The sequence below is a fragment of the Myodes glareolus genome, chromosome 16, assembly GCF_982192425.1.
Source record: "Myodes glareolus chromosome 16, mMyoGla1.1, whole genome shotgun sequence".
Taxonomy (NCBI): domain Eukaryota; kingdom Metazoa; phylum Chordata; class Mammalia; order Rodentia; family Cricetidae; genus Myodes; species Myodes glareolus.
The window spans coordinates 32,537,219-32,561,157 of record NC_142041.1 but is presented as its reverse complement, the minus strand read 5'-3'; the positions used below and the strand labels follow the sequence as shown (position 1 = coordinate 32,561,157).

The 23,939-nt window shown below is 47.9% G+C and overlaps 1 protein-coding gene across 1 annotated transcript; it reads right to left on the bottom strand.

Moving 5' to 3' along the window:
• Positions 1–14,083: 14,083 nt before the first annotated feature.
• Positions 14,084–20,300, bottom strand: LOC146891447 (spermatogenesis-associated protein 31F1B-like). The gene is made up of 4 exons (XM_087897171.1): positions 20,100–20,300; positions 19,484–19,529; positions 18,968–19,028; positions 14,084–17,922 (listed from the first exon to the last, which is right to left on the bottom strand). Exons 1-4 carry the CDS (start codon positions 20,241–20,243, stop codon positions 14,253–14,255), a joined length of 3,921 nt encoding a protein of 1,306 aa, XP_087753297.1. The 5' UTR covers positions 20,244–20,300; the 3' UTR covers positions 14,084–14,252.
• Between the last annotated feature and the right edge of the window lie 3,639 nt (positions 20,301–23,939).

The following is a 23,939-nucleotide window of genomic DNA, read 5'->3' as shown; positions in this document are numbered from 1 at the left end:
ATCATACCGAATAAAAGATGCCCTTGTTTGCTGCAGCGCTCCTGGATGGCACCGGGAAAGCATGGCGAGGGGAAGAGAGAGCAGGGGAGACCACGTGTTCCTTTTCTGGGGGGCAGCCTAAATAGCCTATGGGAGTGGTCCTGACCCTCCCTAGTGAGAGGTTACCGGCTTGGAGGGCTTGCTTGAGCCTTTCTGGGGAGGGGTCACAGCTTGGTGGGCTTTCTCAGAGGTGGAGTCTGGACCAAGGCAACTTCCAGGGGAGGGGGCTTGAAGTGGATGCCAGGGACTGGGGGTGACGCTTCCAACAAATATCCCAGACTCCTTGGGTATGGGGTTGTCAGGGGCCTAGGGTCTCACTTCCAACCAAACAGACACTTCAGCATCCATGCTGGGCTGGCCTCCTGGCTCCCTCAGTACCACAGGTACCTGTGACACACTTCAGCATCCATGTTGGCCTCCTGGCTCTTCTCAGCTTCCCCCCAAAATTTCTCCAGCTCCTGGGCTTCCCTCCCCACCAGCTACCCATCCTCCTTGTAGCCCTGCTATGACAGCTCTGCGCTCTCCTGTGCCTCCCTCTCTTTACCCTCTCTTGCTTCCTTCTCTGTGCTCCTTTTCACTCCCATCTCTGCTCTGCTCCTGCTCTGCTCATGGCCAGGGCTCATTTGCTGACCGTGCTCAGCCTACTGCCTTCTCTCTCTGCTCTGGACTCCTCCAGATGCCTCTGGCCATTCTCTGCCTCACATTACAACACAAACCTCCCCCTTAACCATGCCACGGAGCAGCCTTGTCATCATTGGCTTGTCCAGTGGTTGCACAGGAGGTCAGAACGAGAACAAGAACCAGGACCACGAAGGCCACAAGGCTCCCGCGGTTTCAGTTGGGAGGCGATAATCTTAGGACTTAGACTGTGTCGCCTAGAAAAGAAATCGTCTGTATTTTATTTGTGTCCTGAGACTTTGAGTAAGGCTAAATATAAAAGTAATGGACTAATTAACTTGGCGGAACTTTCAAAACAGCAAAGTTGGACTCAGGCTGTTTCTATGGTTAAGGCAGCATGCTTTCAGCCAGGTTTATGGCGAGGATTTGGGATAAGTGGAAAGTTTTGAAAATTATGCAATTTGGCTAGCAATTGGAAGTGTTTTTAAAGTTTTGGACAAGAAGCATCTGGCTATAAAAGATATTAGTGTCATTAAAAAGAAATAAGCTACTTTAGTACAACAAGAAAAATGTCTTGAGGGCATCTTAAGAATTGGCCAGACCATACAGGCTTAGAGGGTATAAAAAAAAATCTTTCAAAGGACTCCCTGGAGAAGGGACCCTGTGCCTGACAGCAACTGTGTCACTGGATCCATTTCTGTAACAGGATATGTGAGACAATTAACTTAAAAAGAGGAAGAATGGGGCTGGAGGGACGACTCAGCAATTAAGAGCACTTACTGCCTTGCAGAAGAACTGAGCTCATTTCCAAACACCTGCATGACACCTGACAACTGTCTGGAGCTCCAGTTTCTTCTTCTGGCTTCCTCAGGAGCCAGCCACACACAGGGTGCACAGGCATGCATGCAGACAAAACACCCAGATACATAACATAAAAGAAGAGGCCAAAGAGGGAAAGTTTGTGGGGACTTATTGTCGGGGGTGTCAGTCAATGTTTGGCCGGCTTCTTGCTTGGGTTCCTGTGGAAAGGCCTCGCAGAATGGCTGGGAGTTTTAGTTAGCCAAAGCTCATTAATCATACACCTCATGATAGCCAAGAAACAAGAGAGATGTGGGTAGGGTTCCACTGTGTCTGTAACGACCAGGATGAATAAAAGTAACCCTTTAGGACTATGCAATTCAACGGTAGACCCTTGTTTGGCAAGCACAAGACCCTAGGTCCGGTCTTCGGCACTGCAACCGCCTCTCACTAGGCTCTACTTCTTAAAGATTTGCTACCTCTTCACACACACCTTGCTAGGGACCAATCCTTTAACCCACAAGCCTTTGGATGGGTGGGTAGAGGTGGCATTTCAGATTTAAGCTGTAGCAAAAGTCAATTATAGCTCTTTGGGTCCAAGAACAGCTTGTTTATGCATTCCCTAGGTTCCAGGGCAGTAAGTGCTCCTTGTTTGGCAGGAAAGAGAGCCTGAAGGTCTATAGCGGGAATATGAGTTCAAGGGCTGGACTGGTCCCAGAAGAGGCTGTGGGGTGGTCCAGCTGCCATGGGCCTGTATATCCAACAAGGGTCAGAGGCAGTTTGATTCTCTTAGGTTCTCTGGCAGATTGTTAAACTCTCAGGCAGCACAATGCCCCAGGGATAATGCAGCTGCCCCTGAAAAAGTCTATGTTCCCTCGAGGGTGTCCATGATACAGCCCTTCATGTGCCTGTGAAATTCTTTTGCTCACGTAGAGGCGTGTGTTATCCAAAGTGTAGCTTCTATGGGCTCAGAGTTATTCCGTAGCTTAGACCAGCATTGACGTAGTCACAGACCAGACTTGGGCCGTGGAAAAGTCAAAGTGGTCCTGTTGATATTAAAGTGGGGTTTGAAAGTGAGTTTGTAATCCAGGGAGATGACTTAACAGGTGACGGCACTTGCCGCTAAGCCTGACAGTCTAAGTGATTCCTGGGTCCTACATGGTAAAGAAGAAAACTGACTCCCAAAAGTTGACCCCTAACCTCCACGCCCACAGTGTGGTGCTTGCATGTATGCTTATGCGCATGCGTGCGCACACACACACACACACACACACACACACACACACTCACTCACTCATACATGCATACCTTAAAAATAATTAAATAAAACTTTTAAAATGTAATAATTTCTTTTTTAAAGAATTGGTGTATTTTATATTAAGGTCGTGTTGGGGATGGAGTAGAGAATTATCTGCATTTAGCCTTAGGGCTGAAATGTCCAAGAATATAAACTGTGTGTTAGTTTTTAACTTCTTAAATATTTGTTTTTGTTTTTTTACTTATGTATGTGTATGTGTGTGCTTGTGTATGCCACATGTGTTGATGTCCTTGGACACCAGAAGAGGGTGTTAGACCCCCTGGAGCTAGAACTACAGGCAGTTGTGAGCTGCCTGATGTGATGCTGGTGTTCCAACTCGGGTCCTCTGGAAGAGCAGCACCTGCTCTTAGCTGCCAACCGTCTCACGAGGCCCCCTTAACGTCAGACTGTCTGGCAGACAAAAGCCAGGAAGGTCTGGTGTGAACTTGGGCTGAAACACACCCAGGCTTGTGTATTCTGTGTAGTTTTTTTCTGATTTACATGGGAACTTTTTGGCTGTTTTCTGGGCCCTCTGTATTTGATGGTTATGAGTGTCTCTATAGTCATTCAAAACAGACAGACAGCCAATCATCTGCCAAGGAGAAGGGGGATGTCACAGTTGTCCTATGGTCATCCAAACAGGACAGGCAGCCAGTCGGCTGCCAAGGAGAAGGGGGATGTCACAGCTCTCTGTCAAACTGACTTAACCACACTCACAGACTTTGTTGACACCAGCATACAGTACTGGGGCTTTCCTGGTGAGGGGTTTGTAACTGAAAGGTGATGGAGAGGGTACTGGAGTGACTGCCTGGTCGGAGAGTATCTCAGGGCGCACAGCCAAGTCGCTGAGACCAAGCTATGCGCGTGAATCCACGACTTCCCTGCAAAAGGACAAGCAATAAGATAAAAATTACAAACCAAGTTTAGCAGAGTGGGGGAGAGGCCAGAAGAGGCCGAGAGGTTTAGTGATGGAGAAGGGCTGGAGGGTGCATTTGGAGTACAACTGTGTCCATTCATCTTTGCAACAGGCTGTGGCACTGTGTGCACAAAGGGGTGTCTGTGTCAACACTTGTGTACCTAATGTGGGGTGCTCATGGTTTGTAGTGGACGATTCCTTGGTACGATTCTGTGTTCCCTGAACTTGTTCCTGACTGACAGGGTTACCTTTGACATATTTGTGTGACTGGGTATCTGTTTCCCTATGGGTTGGTTTCACACCCCCCCCCCTTTGCCTCCACTTTCCACCTGACACACCCCAGCTGCCAGCACTATTTACCGAAAATAATGGCTTCCCTTCCCCCTGTCTGGATTCCCATGTGTCAGGCTGCCTGCCCAGGTCCCTGGCCCTGTGACCTCTGAAGCAGGCCTGACCTTGGGAGTGCTAAGTGCTGGAAATCCCCAGTGTGCTCCTTCCTATCTGAGGACCGAGAGAAGTTATGCGGAGAGAGGCAAAGTGGGAAAAGCTGCAATGACAGCAGCAAGTCTTGCTTCTGGAAATAAGATCCTCTCTTGATTCTTTCCCAGGTCCCCTGCATTGCCCCATGCTCTCCTCCCAACAGGCTGTGAGAGTTCCGTTCTTGTCATCTCCAGGCATGGGACCTGGAAGATTTCTGCAATCTCACCTGCTGTGGATGTCCCCAGTGCCTGCCCTGCTCAAGTCCTTATATGCCTGCTCAATTCCCAATTGTACTATTTTTCACTTTGTGCTTCCCACAGCCTTCACCCTTTCCTTTTTCTCCTCCTATTCTCTCTCCTCATTCTAGTTTGCTTCTTGTTTGCTGTGAATAAAAGCAACAGACCATAACCAAAAGCAACTTGGGAAGGAAAAGGTTTATTTTAGCTTACTGTTTGTAGTGCATCATTGGGGAAACCAGGGCAAAACTCAAGACAAGACCTTGAGGTAGAAACCTCTGGGTGAAGGAATGCCAGTGAGCAGTTCTGTTCTCATACCTACCTAGGGGTGGCATCACCCATCGAGGCCAGCCTGCACCAATAAAATGCCCACAGACGTGCCCACAGGCCAGCATGATGGAGGCAATTCCTCAGTGGAGGGTCCTCCTTCCCAGATGTGTCATTGTCTGAGGCTGGCCTTCTACCCACAGCTCTCCTTCCTCAGCCTCTAGAAGGCTGGGATTACAGATGTATGCCACCACGCTCACCGCTTACATCATTCTCTCTTTGCAGTGCATACAGAAAGCATCCTCGTCTTTCCTTCTATGATCCTCCTGGCCTAGGCCGTGGGATGACTGTTCCAGTTAGGGCATTAGGCCTTGGTAGGCTGATGAACACTAGAGACTCAGCCACAGCCCATGATGCGGTGTGCTCCCATGTGACTTATGCCTGTGCACATCCTGTGGTTTCTGCCCTCCCTCCCTGGCTTGCAGTCAGCAGGCACAGAAGTGAGGCAGCATAGGCTCAGTCCTCTACAACCCAGTGTTTAACAGGAGTGACGTGGAAAGGTCGCTCTTCTCCTTCTGTGTTCAGTTGCCAGAAATTTGATGTGGGATATTCTCCTGTACGCTGGGAATGTGTTGCTTTTACTGGTTAATGAACAAAGCTGCTTTGGCCTATGGCAGGGCGTAACATAGCTAGGTGGGAAAGCCGAACTGAACACAGGGAGAAAGACGATGGGGTAGAAAGACGCCAGCAGCCGCCGGAGAAGCAAGATGTGAGGTAACAAATCACAAGCCTTGTGGTAAAGTATAAACTAATAGAAATGGACTAATTTAAATGTGAGAGCTAGCCAGTAATAAGCCTGAGCCATCAACCAAACAATTATAATTAATCGTAAGCCTCTGATTTTTTTTATAAGCGGCTGCGGGAACTTGTGGGTGGAAGAGAAACCAGTCCAGGCTGGAATGGGCGGGACACAAAAAAAGTATCCGGCTACAGAAATTTCTTCCAAACAATTTGAAGTGCTCTGCTGGGAGTCCCAAAGGAAGAGCTTCTAAAATGGTCTGCACTGTTCTCAGTGGCACGCCATGCGAGGGGTGAACTACAGATTTCTAACCCAGTGCTGATGTAGAGCAGTGAGTTAGCAAATTAGTCTTGACAACCTCTGTCTTTAATTTATGCCTTCGTGAGGTTTCTGCTTCTTCAGATTTCCCTTCTCTTAAGTCTGAGGGAAGGTGACAGGTGGCATTGTGCTCAGCTGGTGGGAAGGGACTTCATCCTCCGTCAGCATCCTGCTTGACTCGTTGGCTCTGGCTCTGGCTCCCCATTCTCTACTCTGCCAAGAACTCAGGGTCCCAAAGGTCTCTGTTGCAGTTCATCTCTCCACCCCTTGTCGCGGGAGGTTGATCATCAGCATGGGCCCATCATGGAGTATGACAGACAGGACCTGTGGGTGCCTTCAGAAGGACCTCCACCCTAAACCAGGATGTGTGCAGAGTAAGCTGCCTTCCTATCTTAGGCCACCATGACCCTTCCAGTCAGTTCCCTTCATCCAAGTCTCTTCTGGTCTTACTGCTCTGCTTAGCCCCCACCAGGAAGAGGATACACCTGTCACAGGGCCTCCTTTTCATCTTTAGGATGCTTCAGGAAACACCTGGAGATTGAGATGGCTCCGCAGGGCTGGGACTTGTATCTCCAGGACCAACGATGCGCTGGGCTTCTACCCTTCAGACACAGACATACCATTCAGAGAAAAGCAGCACCCACACTTGCAGCCCTCTAGGCTCTCTGCTAGAGGTAGGCCCGTGGCGCTTTGCACTCTGGTCACCTGTCATAGCAGCACACCCTCCACTAATACTTCTTGGTTTGACCAGATTGGTTAATATTTCCTTAGAGACCCAGAATATTCCTACTTCTCATAGCACATTGTAAAGGAATTCAAGCACTCTTACGTTGGCCCTTGCTGTGCTATGACAGGCCGGAAGGAGAGCATAGAAGTGTCACCTTCTGAGAGCTATACTGTATCCAAATAAAGGTGGATGATATCTACTCAGGAATGCCTTGTCTTGCTGATACCCAGTGATTAATTCTCATCTGCTCTCTCTCTGTTACCTTTTTCATTGTGAGAACAAACTTCTCTTTCTTACAAGGAGATTTCCTTTGACTCACATTTTCAGGGAGTTTCTGTGTATCACAGCATGGAGGACATGGTAGGAGGAGCTTATGGGATCAATCCACACTTGGAAGCAAGGAGCTCGGGCCACAAGCAGAAGCGATTGTTACCTTCAAAGTTCTGCTTGTCGTGACCTACTTCTCCCAGCCAGCCTCAACTCCTAATGGCTTCAGATTCTTCAAAAACATTTCCAGAAGCTGAGGGTCGCTCACTGAAACACGAGCCTGTGTGGGACAAGCTGTGATCAAGCCCTGAGATGCTCCCAAGCCTTTCTGAATATTAGGTCAACACCCACACTGTCTCACATTCAGAGCTTTCTCTGGGATCTGGTCCTATGTCCCAAGAACATCTGCTTCTCAGCCATAATCAGTGACTTCCACCGCATTTTCATGCCCACCTGTGCTAACACTGCTCCCAACTTCTGAAATCCTGTCTGCTGTACCAGGGTTCTCTACAGGAACAAAACTGATAGAGAGAGAGAGAGAGAGAGAGAGAGAGAGAGAGAGAGAGAAGAGGAGAGGAGAGAATATATATGGGATTTACTAGAGTGGCTTACAGGCTTTGTTCTGGCTCTTCCAACAACAGCTGCCTCTTGACAGAAAGACCAAGAATCCAGTAGTTGTTCAGTTCATGAGGCTGGACACCTTGGCTGGTCTTCAGTCTGCATTGGAATCCCAAATAAGTAGCTTCCAATACTAGCGAAGGAACGCCTCAACAGCAGGATACACGACCCTGTCAGTGAGAAAGAGACCAGCAAGCAAAAGCCAAAGCTTCCCTCTTCCTTGTCCTTTTACGTGGGCTGACACAGAAGGTGTAGCCCAGATTTAGGCTGGGCCTTCTGACCTCACATGTTCTGGATTTAAGGTAGGTCTTTCCACGGCAAATGATCCAATTAAGAAAAATCTCTCACAAGTGTGCCCGACTGCTTGGGTTTTAGTTGATTCCAGATGTAGCCAATGAAAGACTCTAGCAGGCAGGACCATGGCAAACACAGGCTAGAGCATGGCAAACACGGCACAGGCCGGTTTTGCCTTTTACCCTTCTCCCCCTTGCTAAACCGTAGATTATATTCTTCCTAAAGCTAGCCATCAAGATCTGTTCCCTTATATGACACTGACTCACTCCTGAGACTGAGCACCAAAGCCCAACTACCAAAACATCAAGGTCCAGCAATCAACACTCATTATTTTAATTAGCCTAATTAAAATACCCAATTAGAACTTACCGACCTGCCCTCGCTCATTTTAATACAGACCTCCCGTTTTCCCTTCTTAAAACTGACACTTGCAAAGTGATTTGTTGCTATTTCTGCCAAATTCAGATCCAGCCACCTTGTCTCTTTGCCTTGCTTAATAAAGGATCTCTGTGTTTGGTTTGTGCTTGGAAATTGGTGCTTGAGTGTGGTCTGCGCCTGACCCGGGGTCCAGAGGGGCGGTACCCTGCAGCCGCAGGTCCCTTCAGCCAAGGTGGCATCCAAGATTAGCCTTCACACCTGCCACTTCCAGGATCTCTGGGCACCTCCAGTTCTCCAGCCTCGTGTCCCTTCCCTGCTGTCATCCTGTCTGTGTCTTTGCTGGCAGTCCCCTATTTCTGGGAGAAACTCTCTTCTTTTATGTTTACCGTTTCTTTACCGCCACCAAGATATCTCTGCTCTTGGGCAAGACCAACTTCTTGAGTTGGCCCCCATCACTGCCAGCTTGTGTAACTATGAGAAAGAAAATGCCTGCAGCAGTTAGAAAAGGGGAAGGCTTTCTTCCGACTTGGGGTTTCAGAGGTTTTAGTTCCTGATCAGTGAGTTTTGCTACTTTGGGTGACGAGTCTGCTTATCATGGTCAGCCGCAAATGACCAAGAAAAACAGCTCATCTCAAAATGGCCAGGAAAGCCCCTTCTCGTGACTGCACCCATCAACCCGACCTCCTTCACTAAGACATCCCCAGCCATACCTCCCTGCTGATCGCACTAGGTACTTACTTGTCCCTTTGCTGTGGCATGATGTTTGATGAAGACAACCAAAGGATGTTTACTTTGGCTCCCATGACAAAAGAATGGAGAGAAGTCATGGCGGCCAGAGCTTGAGGCAGCCAGTCACACTGAAACTACAGTCAGTAAGCAGGCAGACATGAACGGACGTGCTTAGCATGCTTTTTCCAGTGTATTGAGTCTGGGACCCCAGGCCACGAAATGGTACCACCCACATTTAGGTGGCTCTTCCTACCTCAGTTAACCAAACCTGAATAAACCTTTACAGACAAGCTCAGAGGTTTGTTTTCATCGCAATTCTAAACGCCACCAAATTGACAGTCAGGGTCGCTCACCACAGCACCTCAGCCTGGCAACAGTGTTTGCAGCATGCGGTCCTTCTGAGCCATTTCAGAGCCACCCTACAGCAGCAAAGCTCTCCCTCCTCCAAAGCAGCACTTGGACCTGACGGCTCTTCCTCCCTTGCTGTCTTGCATTGTTAATTTATTGCTCTTGAGCAGCGCTTTCCCGCCTGTATTCAATATGCTGTGTCTCTTAAGAAAACCGAGGTGCTGGGGTAGAGCTCAGCACCTTCAGCACTTGCCCAGAATACTCTAGGCTGTTGTGGGAAGTCATTCAGTCACAGCTTTTGGGTACCGGCCCATTAGGGCGTGGTCGGAGGTACTATGATGCAGATGAAGAGCCTGCTCACTCTCTCTTGGCTGGTGGTCTGGATTCTGTTCACAGCTCCCAGCACCCACAGAGCAGAGGATGACAGCAGCTTTCTTATTATGAGTGTTCCCCAAATAAACCTTTGTTATCTCTTATTCCAGGTTCTTGTGGATTTCCTTAATTATGCCTACACTCTGGCACCCAATGTGGGACCCAAATCCCTGATCCTGAGATTAAGAGTCTCATGTTCTACTGACTGAGCTAGGGACTAAGGTTATCAAAATTCTACTTTCAAAAATTCTACTTCTCCCCATACCTATTTTTGTCTCTATGGTACCTTTCTTTAAATTTATGTCTATCAAAATTTAAACTTTCTGTTTTGACATGAATAATGTTTAAACTTTCCACAGTAATCTACAGTACTCTCTGAAGTCTCCAGAAAGAAGATGGGGCCCCACAACAATGATCCCACCTGGTTCATATGATGCCATTGAGCTGATAGTACCACTCAAAGATCAGTTTTGGGCTACAACTTGCTCAAGATAATTCTAACTTTACTAGCTGAGATGGTGCACCTTCTTACAACATTCTGGCCAAAACTTCAAATAAGAACTTCAGAAAAGCCTACTGACTACTCAAAGACTATCTACAATTGTACCAGACAACAATCTTGAGACCTAACCATCATTTTAGTTTTTACAGGATCCCATAGACATAACATCACCCCCATGACAACTGGAAGTAATTCTAGAAAATGACATCCCCTCTCCCAACAGAATTTGTCCTCAGGGTTAGGGACAATTGTTATCTGTTAGAGGTTGGTTGTAAGTTGTATAAATTGTATATGCTATATAGGGTTGGGGTGGAAATGAAATAGGCCCAGGGATCTCTTATGGAAAAGAAAAAAAGGGAGGAATGGATGTGATGGAATAATGGGTAGATTAGTGTCTCTACTGTGAACTATTAAAGACAATTTACATTGGTATAGATTCTTGTATAGTAATACACATTTACAACTATTTTCACATTCCTGTCTAAGATAATTTATATATTGATACAAATTCAAATTATATTTGTTATATTGGGTATGCTCCTATTTCTGCTTACAATATTTGTGCACATGTGCAAAGTTATTTTTATCAAATTGTATGCATGTGTGTTTCTACCTCTGCTTACGTTTTTTGTATATTGATGCAATTTTAAGATATATTCATCATATTGAACTATACATTTCTAACTCTGATCAAGATTCTTATACATATTATTTACATTTTGAGGTCATTGTTCTCATTTGTTGCACATCTGTTTAAAGATTGTTTAATTTTATAATGTGAAGCCTTAGTCTTTAAGCTATATAGGTATTAAGAATTACAATTCATGCTTGTCATACTTATAGTTAGGCTAGTCAGGTTCTCTAGATGCACAGAGATTGTATTCTGCACAAATAGGTAATCTTCAAACACTTCAAAGAACTGTAGAATATGGCATTGGAATAACTCAGGATTCTGTTGTGAGACATGATTGCTCCTGGCAGCATTTATCTATTCCTGAGAGAATGAATGTTGGGCAGCAAAGACTCTCCAGTTGGAGCTTGTTTTCTTCTTGGCAAAACTGATCTTTGGGCAAAGAACTGCCCTTGCCTTGACTATTGGCAATATTCACACTGCCCAAACTAGACAAGCATAATACAAGCAAAAATGACTCCCAAACCTTACCAAGACAGGGTAGGGCAGCCTTTTGAATTTTCCTGCCTCTGAAAATGGTCTGCCAAATACTCTAGGCTTTAGCCAAGGTTGGTTGCCCCAACGTTGCAAATGAGATTTTGGGTGATTGCCCAGGTAGCCAGAAGTCTCTGTCATTTCTTGTACCTATTGGAAATCGCTTTCTTGCAACTCCTGCTTACTCAGATAATATTATTTTCCTTAACAGGTCTTTGATGAGGTTGAAGACTAGACAGTCATAGCTTTCCTCTCATAACTTAGCTAAGACATTTTTAATACAAGACTTAGATACCTCAGGCTAGGATAACTATTGAAATAATCTGTTATTTGCTAATTACCTTAGATTGAACATTTAGCATGTGTTTCTTGCTTGAAGATGTTCATGTCTGTTGTATGCTTTGTGTGTGTGTGACTTTGCCTTTTCTTTTTCCTGGACAATGCTTGATATTTGTTCTTATTGTATATAGTTTTGCATTAGGTTTAGAACCCTCTTATTTAGGCAAAAGGGGGAAGTGTTGTGGGAATTCATTCAGTCAGTAGCCTTTTGGGTATCTGCCCATTAGGGCATGGTCTGAGGTACTGTAAGTGCAGATGAAAGTGTGCTTACTTTCTCTTAGCTGGTGGTCTTGATTCTGTTCACAGCTCCCAGTGCCCACAGAGCAGAGAACAGCAGAGACTTCCTTATTGTGAGTGTTCCCCAAATAAACATTTGTTATCTTTTATTCCATTTGTTATCTTTTATTCCATGTTCTCGTGGACCTCCTTAATTACACCTCCATGATACCCTGGATTTGATTCCCAGGATCACAGACAACAAGCAGACCCACCCTCTGTGGAGTCTCCACGTCTCCCTATGACTTTCCTACACCCCTATGAAATAAATTCTTGAAGGACCAGTTGCTTCCCTCTGTTCTCACATCACTTCCGTTGATGTAGGAGAAGCTTGAAGTAGTAACACTGACATTATAAAGCATTTACTAATAAATTTACCTAGGAGATATTAAGTTATGTAGAATTTAGCTAAAGTGGTGTTGCCTTGCACAGGACCGTATCTTACTATGCAATTCTCACATCTGCCTAAGTGGACAGCCTTGCAGTCCCCTGTCTCAGTTTAAATTAAACCTGGGGCTGGGACCTAAAAGAGATTTCCTATGACAGCAGGACTAGGGTTTGTAGCACCTACAGTCTACTCTCAACTTCCTATAATTTCAGCTTCTAAGGATCTGTTAACATAGGTGAAACCATCTTGTGTAACTTGAAAACCAGTTTGTGACTTAGAGTAATACAAGACAGGAGCCTGTCCCATGGCAGCTCAGGTAGGACCTAAGCCCAAAGTGGCGTTGCTGTGCTAGTGAACCAGACTAACCTGTGAACCTGGACCGTGCAAAGCTTTTACAACATCCCCTAGGATTGTATTGCTGTGCCTTGCTCCCACGTTAGCATCTCAAGTCTTAGCACTGATGCCCATCTGCGAGATAACTTGGAGACTGTCCTCTCTGTGTGGCTCTGGCTTTGACAACCCATTTCAGTGTGCTGAGCTCACACATGCTGCCAGTGAGCACCAGCAGCTAGCTGAAAGCTCTCAAGGACCTTTCTGGAACCTCCACAAGTGCCATCTTCCTGGCCTGGCACAGCTGAGGACTTCATGGTGGACATGGGTTGAGCCACCAAGTTCCTAAAGCAACCCAAGTGGAAGCCAAATTGCAGTGGCACATTCCTTTAATCCCAGCACTAAGGAGGCAGAAGTAAGTGGATCTCTGTGAGTTTAAGGCTAGTCTGGTCTGTAGAGTGAGTTCCAGAACAGCTGGCACTACACAGAGAACCCCCCCCCCCCAAAAAAAAAGACAAATGAAAAACACAAACGAAACGAAAGCATCCTAACTGGAGAAGTCTCCCGGTGGAAGCCTGCAGCAGAGTGATCTGCCCATTTGCTCCCCACCAGGAAATGTCAAACCTTTATAGCAATATGATATTGTAAGTAATAACTGTGTGAATCGTCTGAGCATAATTAAAAGGCAAATTTCACGTGGACATCCTACTTCCTGACCAGCGCAGAGTCTGCTAGCTGTGCTTTCTACAGGATCTGATGCCTTTTTCTGGCCTTTGTGGGCTCGTACACATATGTAACACACAATCACATATGCAGGAAAAACACCCATAGGCATGAAACAATAAAACAAAAGTATATTGGAAGAGTAAGGTTGGCAGACGAGAGGGTGGGCTGTAACGACAGAGGTGTGTGTGATACCAACAGGACACGGCAGTTGAACTCGGTACAAGCCGTTGGCCTTAATGGTCACAAATACACTTACATAATGTCTTAGTGCTGGGATCTTTGCCAAGAAACTCTAAAGCTCCATTCATTCCTTTATCACACAAGCAGCCTACAGTGACTGCACTCCTGTCCCCACCTCCTGTGCTGGCCTTGGGCTAGCCTCCTGCTTCAGTTTCTTTTGGTGTTAAGAAAACTGGCCTTTTGTTCCTTGTGTGCCCATCACGAACACAGCTGCTTTGTCCCAAGTACAAGAACTCCCTCTGTATGTGTCTGCGCCTTCCCTGGATCCCCCTTCCAGGAGGCACCTAGGCCACACAACTGAGCACACAAACCAGGCAAAGGGGCTGATGCAGGCTGTTGGATGGGTCCTTAGAGGCATTCCCAACACCAATGGGTTGAGCAAGGAGATTCCGAGACCCAGACGTGCTATTTGTCATATACGCTCTGTGCATCTTCATTTTAGCTAGCTGCTTTTGATCAACTCAAAGGCAGTCCTTGAAGAAAGGTGTACTAATGGTACTTCTCTAAAACAAGCATGCGAACTTGGGGCTAAATCTCCGCTCCTGGATGGGGTTGACGTCATCACTTCCTTCATACCCCCCCCCTTAATAATAAAAGGCAGAGACAAGAAGAAACAGACTGTTTATAGGTACAGAATATATTTTGGGTGGTTTTTTTTATCCACCTGTTCATTAAAGGAAATGACAATAATACTGCTCTTTAAAGATACCGAGGAGGGGGAGCCTAGCGGAAGAGCCTGAGTGGTCACCATTAGCAGAAGAACATTTCCAAGTAAACCTTGGGACCTAGGGTGGGTTTCTGTATTGAGTGGTACGAGCCAATCTAGGGCAGTGCCGAGGACAGTGTCGGGGCTGGCCTGGTACTGAGACAAAGCTATGCTGTCCAGAGCGTGGCCCAAGCTTACTGTCTAGAATGTGGGGAGCAGTTGAAAACGATGTGATCACTGACTTCTCAGAGGGCGCAGGTTGGGCCCTGGGCCCTCTGCAGTTCTTTCTCTTAGTTTCCTTGGTGGGGCTTTTGGCTTGAGGCAGACCCTTGTCAACATTTTCTTTACTGGGTTTGGACACTTTCCCGGGTGTAGAGACCGTGGATTTCTTGTGGGTTCTGTCTTTTATCTTGGGGCTCATAGAGTGAAGAAAGGCTTTCATCTTATTTTTCAAGCCAGCCCCTGGAAGGCTGGGGCTAGCGTGAGGAGAGGCTGGCATCACCTGTCTCCGTGAAATGTGGTCTTGCCAAGTTTGGCCCCTAAAAGGTTTTCCCTGAGTTGATGGGTGTGGGAAAGGCAGACCCTGGGAAGTCTTGGAGGCCATAGGCTGGGGGACCTTGGCAATCCTTGCAGGTTCCGGGATGGCATCTACCTTGGTCAGACTGTCTTGCATGTCCTGTGCAGCATCTATCTCTATAACGACTTCTGGAGGTGGTTCTGGGAACTCAAACTCTGAGAAATTCTGAGGGCTGGGCGGATAGGGATCCTCAAGATGAGAGCTAGGCCTCTGCTTTGAGGAGCCTTGGGGTGTCTCAGGGGGAGGCCTCTTTTCTGACTCCTCATCTCCATCATGGTATGTCTCCCCACCGGTTGGGGAAAGCCCAAGACCTGCATCCCCTTCTTCAAGGTCCCCCCCTGCCTTGGGTTTCCCTAACTTGTTGCTCTTTTCTGTCAGCGTGGGGACATGGGCTGAATACCTGCTCTTGCCTGGGCTTTGAGGCTCAGTGCTAAAGGTTAGGTTGGGTTTTGCCCTACTGGTCTCCAGCTGAACAAATTTCACTTGGGCCTTGATCATATTCCTGAGGAGTGAGGCCTTGGAGCCCCACTGGGCAGAACCATAGGGCGCTGCTTTGGAACTAGGTTGCTTTTGCTTGAGGCACACAGCCTGCCCTGCAGAGGCTGACTGTTTTCCAAGGTGGACCCTGTTTGCATCTGGGGCCGGAGAAGAGTCCCCTGAGTTGGGCAGTTGTGGTAGCGCTGTGCTTTCTGGGATACTTAGAGTCCCAACAGGCTCCTCTGTGTATTCACTCTCTGGGTCCTTTGCATTTGACTCTTTGAGTTCATTTTCTATTATAGGCATTCCCAACTTTATCTCTAGAACCTTTTTTTTCAGGTGGAAACTCAGTTTCGCCAAGATCTCTGTCTGCGTCTCTAGAGGCACCTTCTCTGTCTCTCCTGCCACCTGCACTTTAGGCTGGACCTCTTCTGCAATGTCCTCAGAAGTCTCATTGTCATCCCGTGCAATGAGCGCAGAAGCCTCGTTCTCATCCTGAGTACAAGGTTCAAGCCTACTCCGATATGGGTCTTCAGGTAAGGTCACCTGGCTAACAGTTGCTGGGGATGTTGCTCTAGAGGGGGTCACACAGTAATGCACAGGCAGGCCTGACAGGAAGGCCAGATACTTATGTCGTAACGTCGTCTCCAGTTTCTTAATGGTTTCCTCAGGTAGGGCTTGGGGCCGCTTACAGTGTTCAATGAGAGTGCCTGATAAGGCCTCTTTTTCCTGGTCAAGGGCTGCTGGTTCTGGTTCCTGAGAAACAGCTCTGTGATGTAGGTCAGGGTTTTTTTCTGCCAGTAGCTCCAGGTGTTGGCTTGCTGGAATATTTGAGAAAGAAGCCCCGACTGACAAACTCCTGGGAATCCTGCATTCCCAGGAGCTTTGGACACAGGCAGGGACCTTGCCCTGGTGGATCTGTCCACATTTGGAATCAATGTGAGCCTTCAACATTGCCTTTGCCTGGCCAAACAAGTGAGGTGTGGGAACTGACCCTCTGTCCACTGCAACTGCAGATGTGTCACCAGACCCGGCCTCTGGGTCTCCTGGCTGCAGGATGCTCACATTGGGTAGTGCCCCGCTGCTGCAGGACCGGGGCTTCTGGTCAGGAGAGGAGAGGACCAAGTGAATGGAGCGTTGGATCCTCTGGGGCAGGCCCCAGCGCAGGTGAATGAGCTGCTTCTGGAGGTGGAATTCCAGCAGCCTGCGTGCAGGCTCTGGGATGAAGGCCAGGTCTCTGGTGAGGACTGCGGATGACTTTCTTGGCCAGGAGGCTTTTAAAGTCTTGTGGGGCTTTGCTTTATTACATGGCTTATACCGTATGTGGCTCTGCTCATAGGGAGATCCGGGGATGACAGCCGGCAGGCCCCACTGTAGCTGAAGCTGTCTTTGTAGAAGGTGCCATTCCAAGGCTTTACACTCAGCCAGAGTCAGACACGGCACGTTGATCTGAGCTTGGCGCTCATACAAAGACTCTTTTGGGGAAGCCAAGGAAGAGGGAGGGACTGCCGTAGGTGGAGGTGGCGTGTGGGGTGGCAAGAGGAAGGGCGAGGCCTCTTTCAAGAGGTAAGGATCTTTGCAGGAGGGCTCGGGTGTGTCCTTGGAGAGACCTTGAGTGCCTAAGAAGGTAGCCGCCAAAGACTCGCTGTGTATAGAAGGGAGGCCACAGAATAACTGAGGGAATGTCTTCGGGAGTTTGTTCTTGGAGTCGTTCGCCTGTCCCTCGGGCAGTAGCCAGATGCCATGGAGAATGTCATGGTCAGGAGAGGATAAGGACTTCTCCACAGGACTTGTGATTTGTCCGCAGTGTGCTTTTTGTTCCAGCTCCACATTAGACCACTGAGAAACCCAAAAGATCTGGGTAGGTTGGTTGTCTTTATATGAGCACCAGGTCTCAGGGGAAAGACTCCCAAACCCGTGAACATAGTCTTGAGGAGTATTGTTCATGATCAAAGAAACTGGTTGGTTATTTTCTAGCTGGAAATACATTGGGGGGTTTGGCATAAGTTGCCTTAGTGATTCCTCTACACGTCTGGGGAGCCCCCACCTTTGGAAATGCATCAATTTTTTCACATGTAGCTCAAGAAGCCTTACCACTTCCGGATTGTGGGATGGCGGGAGGACAGTGGTGACAGGAGACAGGGTCATCGGATGTGTGACGTGAATACTATCTGGGCTCAGGGTTTGAAAAGGGGTCTGTGAGTTGAAAGATGGGTGGTCTTGGATCTCCTGGATGTAGTTATAGCTTAGTTCGCTGTGCATCATCTCTTCGGCATTCACTAAAACCGCAGGCTCCCTAAGCCTTGAAGAAGCTGCAGCCTCAGAGACCATGAGCATGTCTGCCCGATGAAATCCCTGTCCTGACAGGAGGTGATCCGCACAGTGCTGTTGAACTGCGGCTGTGCTGGTCGACTGTGTTAAGTGTTCCGTTAGTGTTTGGGTCACAGGTGCTGGTGGGAAGTCTGTGGAGGGTCTGGAATGAAGCTCCACGTTCTGCTCAAAAGACGCACTGGACATGGGCACCATCTCCAGGCAAGAAGAGCCCCGTGGCAGTACCAAAAAAGCAGGGGAGATCTGACTTTGCTCGCTCTCCAGCAACTGACGAATCTCTAGAGTTGCAGCATCACAGATTTGGCAGCAGGGATCTACACACAGGAGCTGCCGCACATGTTCCTCCTTGGGGAGCCAGCTTTGGCTAGGAAGAGGAAAACAGCCACCGTTCATGATGGAGGAATGTGTCTGGGGATTGCTGTACCCTTTCCTCCACGCCCACAGTTCTGAGCCTACACTGTGGCAGATGAGGTCCTCGTGGGAACCCTTCAAAGTATGGGATGTCCCTGCTGCCGTACCCAGAGAACCATTGAGATCATTCACAGCCTCTAGAAATTAAGTCGAGGCAAAGATGATGGACTGAAGGGGTCCCAGCAACTGCTCCCTCGTCCCAGACAGACAGGAGGTCACACCATCGGGTCCAGCCAGCCAGACCCCGGGCTTCGTCCTTGAAAGGGTGCAGCTGGAAGCAGGTGACAGGGTGACCTCTTTGTCCTAAATCTACTCTCTTGACAACTTGGTGTCTGAGTGCAGCTCCAGCGATGCCCTTCACAAAGTGTGCAAAGGCGGCTCTGAAATGCGGAACCGCTGAGACCCTAACAGAGGGACCTGGGTATCGGGTGGGTCTTCCCTCCCAAGGTGTGAACTATCTCTGCCCTGACAACCTGTCAGCTGGTGACCTCGCCTCCTCGGTGTGTTTCTCCTTCCATCTGCTATTCCCATCCCCTTTTTACCTTCTCTGATAGATCACATCCTAACAGAAGTTCCCCTCCCTCCACTCCTCCCAGACCCCCTCTCACCTCCCTTCTCCCCCAGTTCCTTTCCTCCTCTGTTTACCTTTCCAGAAAAGAGCATGAAAATTGCAAGCGAATGAATGGAACTAGAAAAAAAAATCATCCTGAGTGAGGTAACCCAGACCCGGAAAGACACAATGACGTGTATTCACATAAAAGTAGATGTTAGCTGTTAGTTAAAGGATAGCCGTGCTACAACCTACAAATCCAGAGAGGCTAAGTAACAAAGAGGGCTCAGGGTGGGGTGCATGAATCTCCTTGGGAAGGAGAAATCGGATAGATTTTGTGGGCAGACTGGGGGTAGGTGGGATGGAAACAGTTACCCCCTTTTCACACCAGCCCAGAGCAGGCAAAAAAATTATTACAGCTCAGAGTCCACAAAGGTCAAGAGGTCACCTTTTCATGATAGACAGCAGCTCCCACGGCTTCTCAGCTTCTTCTCGGGAAAGTCTCCTGGCTGAGGAATCCGGACACAGTGTTAGATGGTGAATGGGCATTTTAGGGTGTTTTACCAGAATCTGAATAGTCAGCCTTTAGCTCAGCAAGAGGAATCTGTGCACCTAGACTCAGTGTTCTATGGGGTATTTGGCTATAGCATCACCATTTACAGTATATGTTCCCCCGGAGGAAAAATTAATGTTACGCTTATTTTATTGCTAACCTTACAGGTGAAACAAATTCTCGTCAATGACTGCTAAAGACATCTTAATTCCTCGGTTCTTTGTCAGGGGAGTAAGGCAGAGGAGTTTCAGCTTTACTTTCTGATTCCCCATCTAGGGCAGTTTTTAATGTCACCAGTTAGTGGCTCTGGAGGCTCAGAAGTTAGAGCCGGTGGCCCTGGGTGGGGTCACAGGAAAGAGGACTGTGGGGAGCTCTGCCAGGGGCAGGGCGCAGGGGACGCTGGGACTTTACCTCTTGATGCTGCATCTTTAGCCCTCTGCCTGACTTTTCGGTGACGCTTAAAGAGAAAATATTACAGTGTGAAGCTGGAACTGTTTTCATGTCTGTAATGTGACAAGGGTCATATATACATTTTCTTTTCCTTTCAATTATCTATGTGCAGTTTTGGAACTCTCCTACACTGCCCTTGGCAATGCTCCGCCCCTCTCCCCCACCCCCTTCTCTGCATCCTTCTGGTTCTCCTGGAAATCGATCTGAACTCCATTTTCCACCCAACTACTGAGTGACGTTCTACTGGAAACTGCGGTAATATTATAGACACATTATAGGATGTGTTCTTATATAAAAGACCTTCCACGTATAAATGGCATAACAGATTTAACTGGGAAATTCTGTACTGGGAGATCTGGAATAATGGTAGTCTCTATTCAAACCAATAGAAAGGATTTTGGTTTATGCCTCATGAACGTCCTAGTAAGGAAAGGCTTCCAGCCTCACAGAGGAAATCTATTACACACTTGAAAGTATCCTATCCAAACTGTCAGACAGTGCTGGTGAGGGCCTATGTAGAGGGTGAACAGACACTGGAACTTGAAAGCTCCTCCGCTAGGTCACAGGGTTTCCCTACCCGGCAGCAGCTCCTCTTCTGTTCCCACTTCAGTCTGCAGTAATTCTGTTGCACTTGCCAGATAAGTAGGATAACAATGAAGATGTAGATATAGACATATAAGGGATAGTCACTATCCCACAGAAAGTAGGCAGAAGTCAACATGGTCCAAACCTCATTAGCGTGAGGAGACCAGCCATCCCTGTCCTAGGACATTCAGAATCCTAGTGCCTATCATCTCCCAGGACTGAACCTTGTCAGGTCCGCCTCACAGAGGACAGAACTGGGCCACTAGACGGCGTCACAAAGCCCTCCATTCCACAAGCCGAGGTGGTAATTCGGTCCTTAGAAGGCGGCATGTGGCCATCTTTTAAGGCTCTGTACCCTGGATCTGAATGGGCCACACTCACAAGCTGTGCCTGTTCCTTAGGTCACTTCATATTCGTTCCCGCCATCCCAGCTTGGCTTCACAACTGTGTAGTTGTTCCTGGTGGCCAGAGTCTGGGCTTGAGCTTCCCGGCTTGTGATGTCAGTAGGAAATTTTATTCAAAGCAAAGTAATAGTATAGATCAGAAAGAAAGAAAGCCGTTAGACTAGTGACAGTGGGCCACACATGTAAAGGAACACAAGACCTCCAACTACTGTTGGACACTTCCTTTCATGGAATTTAAGAGAAGGAAGATTTTGATTACGTAGGTGACTCTTATCTTGACTGACAGATTGTTATATAACCTCTTTGCTACTGAGCATGCTCCTTCCCATACTGCATCTGATCTTGACCATAGCAGACTCAATCATTCTGTGCAGACATAATCCTTATGCACAGGCATGAGATGGATAAGTAGTGGTCTCTCCCTAAAAGCTCCCTCAGTGTACATATTATCTTGTTACACATGCATCCCAAGTTAATTCAGGCCACACCAGCTCTTCCACCCTCTTACAGGATGTATTGGAAACACCTGTGAACAGAAACTGTCCATGTTGGATGGTTGTTAAGAGTTTGTGGACAACCTATAGTCAAGGCAACATCCTGGGTTGTTTGGGGATTCCCATGGGGCCCTTTGGGCCATCAACTCAATTAGATGCAACCCAATCCTGGTACTGGAAGCTTTGCTTCATAACAAGAACTGGCCAGTTGGGGTTCTGTTCCCCCACCCCCAGTATTTGACAATTTTATTTAAATCACCCTCATTTATGTATAAATCTTAGAAAGTTTCTACTGTAGTATGTTCCATTATCTATCTATCCATCCATCCATCCATCCATCTATCTGTCTATCCATCTATCTATCTATCTATCTATCTATCTATCTATCTATCTATCTATCTATCTAATCTATTTCTGGTTCCCAATGAGCTCTCTCTGTCCCCTCTAGTCCCATATTCTACACCTACCACCTGTTGTCCTATCGATTGTGGCTTAGTGATCATTGACTTAACAGCTAATATCTACATATAAGTGAGTACACACTGTGTTTGTCTTTGGGGTCTAGGATATCTCACTCAGGAGAATTTTTCTAGTTCCATCTATTTGCCTGTAATTTTCATGGTGTCATTTTTTAAAAGTGTCTCTTAACTTGTATTGACTCTCTGTAGATTTAACATCATGCATCCCTAACCCACTTAGCTCCCTGTCCTCTCATTTCTGCCCTCTGCCCTTGCAACTCCCACCACCCCAAAACAAAACAAAATCTAAAAGAAAAAAACAAAATCAAACCAAACAAGGAGAGAGAGAGAGAGAGAGAGAGAGAGAGAGAGAGAGAGAGAGAGAGAGAGAGAGAAAGAGAAGAATCTCATCGTAGAATTTGTAGTACGGTCCAATGAGTCACAGTTTACCCTGTAGTCCATTCATCTTTATTCATTACTATGAGTAAATAGTCTGCTTTGACACCTCTGGCTTCTGCTTCACCACCAAGAATGGGCTTTCACTGGGGCCCCCCTTGGATCCCCTTCACATGCTCCAACAGTTGATAGGTGAGGTGAATGCTGGGGTGGCCCACTGATAGCCCTGGTTCTTGGCCTGTGTGATACATTGCTGGCTTGGTCAGCCTGTCAGCTTTCCCTCGTCATCTCTACCTGGGCAAGCTCTCCAGCACAGCCTCAGCTAGCTCACCCCATGGAGCCTGCAGCAAGGACCAGTTTTCCTGCTCTCAGGTCCCCGGGTTCAGCTCACCCACACTCTCCAGCTCTATTGTTTTGTCCAAGCGAAGTACATGGGTCATTCTCCCAACTGATGTAGGGGGCATATAAGGGGTGGGGGCGGAATCAGCTCTCCTTCTCTCACACCCTCTGGGTCAGTTTTAGTGTGCTGCCCAGATGGAGTGCAGGGCCCCCTCCCTTGTGGGCTGCCCCTGGGCAGGGGCAGGGCTAGTTTACCCACTCTTGTGACCCCAGGGCCAGATATCTCACCTGCTGCAGGTAGTGAGGGCAGGGCATCTTTCCTTCACCCATGCCACCACATGGCAGACAAGGGTGGGTAGGGTCGCTCTCCTGCTCACACATCCTCAGGGCTGGCTCATCTGAGGCCTCTTCAACAGGATCAGCTCCAGTGTGCTGCTCAGGTGAGGTGCAGGCCTGTGGTGACGGGTAGGGCCATCTTCCCCGAGTAAAGGGAGCCAACTCTCCCATGAGAGGTGGGACCAACTATCCTGCTGCAATATTCAGCAAGGGGCAGGGCCAGCTATCCCAAGACCAGTAAAGGGCAGGGATAGTTCAGCATAGGCTTCGGACTTCAACACGCTTCCTATGATCCCTTATGGTAACATGGACCATGGATATCAACATAGACTCAGATGCAGCAGGACCATGGACCCAAACATGTCTCCGCGGCCCCAGATGACAGTGCAGGCCACTCCGTGCATGACCCTGGTGGCAGTGGCATCATGGCCCTCAGACAGCAACATGGCCCCAGGTAGCAGCCCAGATCCCTGGCATCGGCATAGCCTTCTATTGTGTCAGGAGGCACAGACATTAACACCGACCCTGGCTGCAGCAAGGTAACAGACCCAGACACGGCCCTCGGCAGCAGTCCTGGCCCGGATAACTTCATGGCCCCAGGTGACAGTGCTGGTCACGCAAATCGGAGGCCATAGTGTCTACAGCCCTCATACACCAGCGTGGTCTCAGGTTGTGGCCTAGACCCTGGGCATCCATGTGGTCTTTGGTGGCAACGTGGGCTACTGGATTGCCGCGCCAGCACGGCAACTGTCGTTCTTCTGAGCCAGGGACGTCGGGATTAACACACAACACAACTTCAGGTTCTGCAGACAAGCCTTTATTCCACTTTCTCACACAGTATATATAGCCCTCAGCAGGGGAGGACAAGACAGCAAAAGCAGGAAGCTCATCACCGTAACTCAATGGCTTAGGGGTAAACATCCTTAGAAACATTGCTGAAAACAACAGGTTGTTCCTGTTTTTGTTCCTGTTTTCAACCAAGTGCAAGAGTGCAAAACAGATCAAGTGGGGGTGCAAAGGCCTGTCCTCTAGGGACCCAACACTGGATGATGTCATTTTTAATGTCTGAGTAGTACTCCATTGTGTAAATGTTCTACATTTTCTTTATCCATCCTTCTGTTGAGGGACAGCTAGGTTGTTTTCAGCTTCTGGCTGTTGTGAATAGAGGAGCAAAGAACACGATTGAGCAAATGTCTCTGTGGAAGGATAAGGCGTCCTCTGGGCATGTGCTCAGAGTTATAGAGCTGGATCTTGAGGAAGATCAATTCTCAGTTTTCTGAGAGGCCACCACACTGTTTTCCACGGCGGCCGTGCAAGTTTGCACTCTCACCAGCAACACATGAGTGTTCCCCTCGCCACGTCCTTGCCATCTAAGTCATTCTGACAGGTGTGAGATGGAATCTCA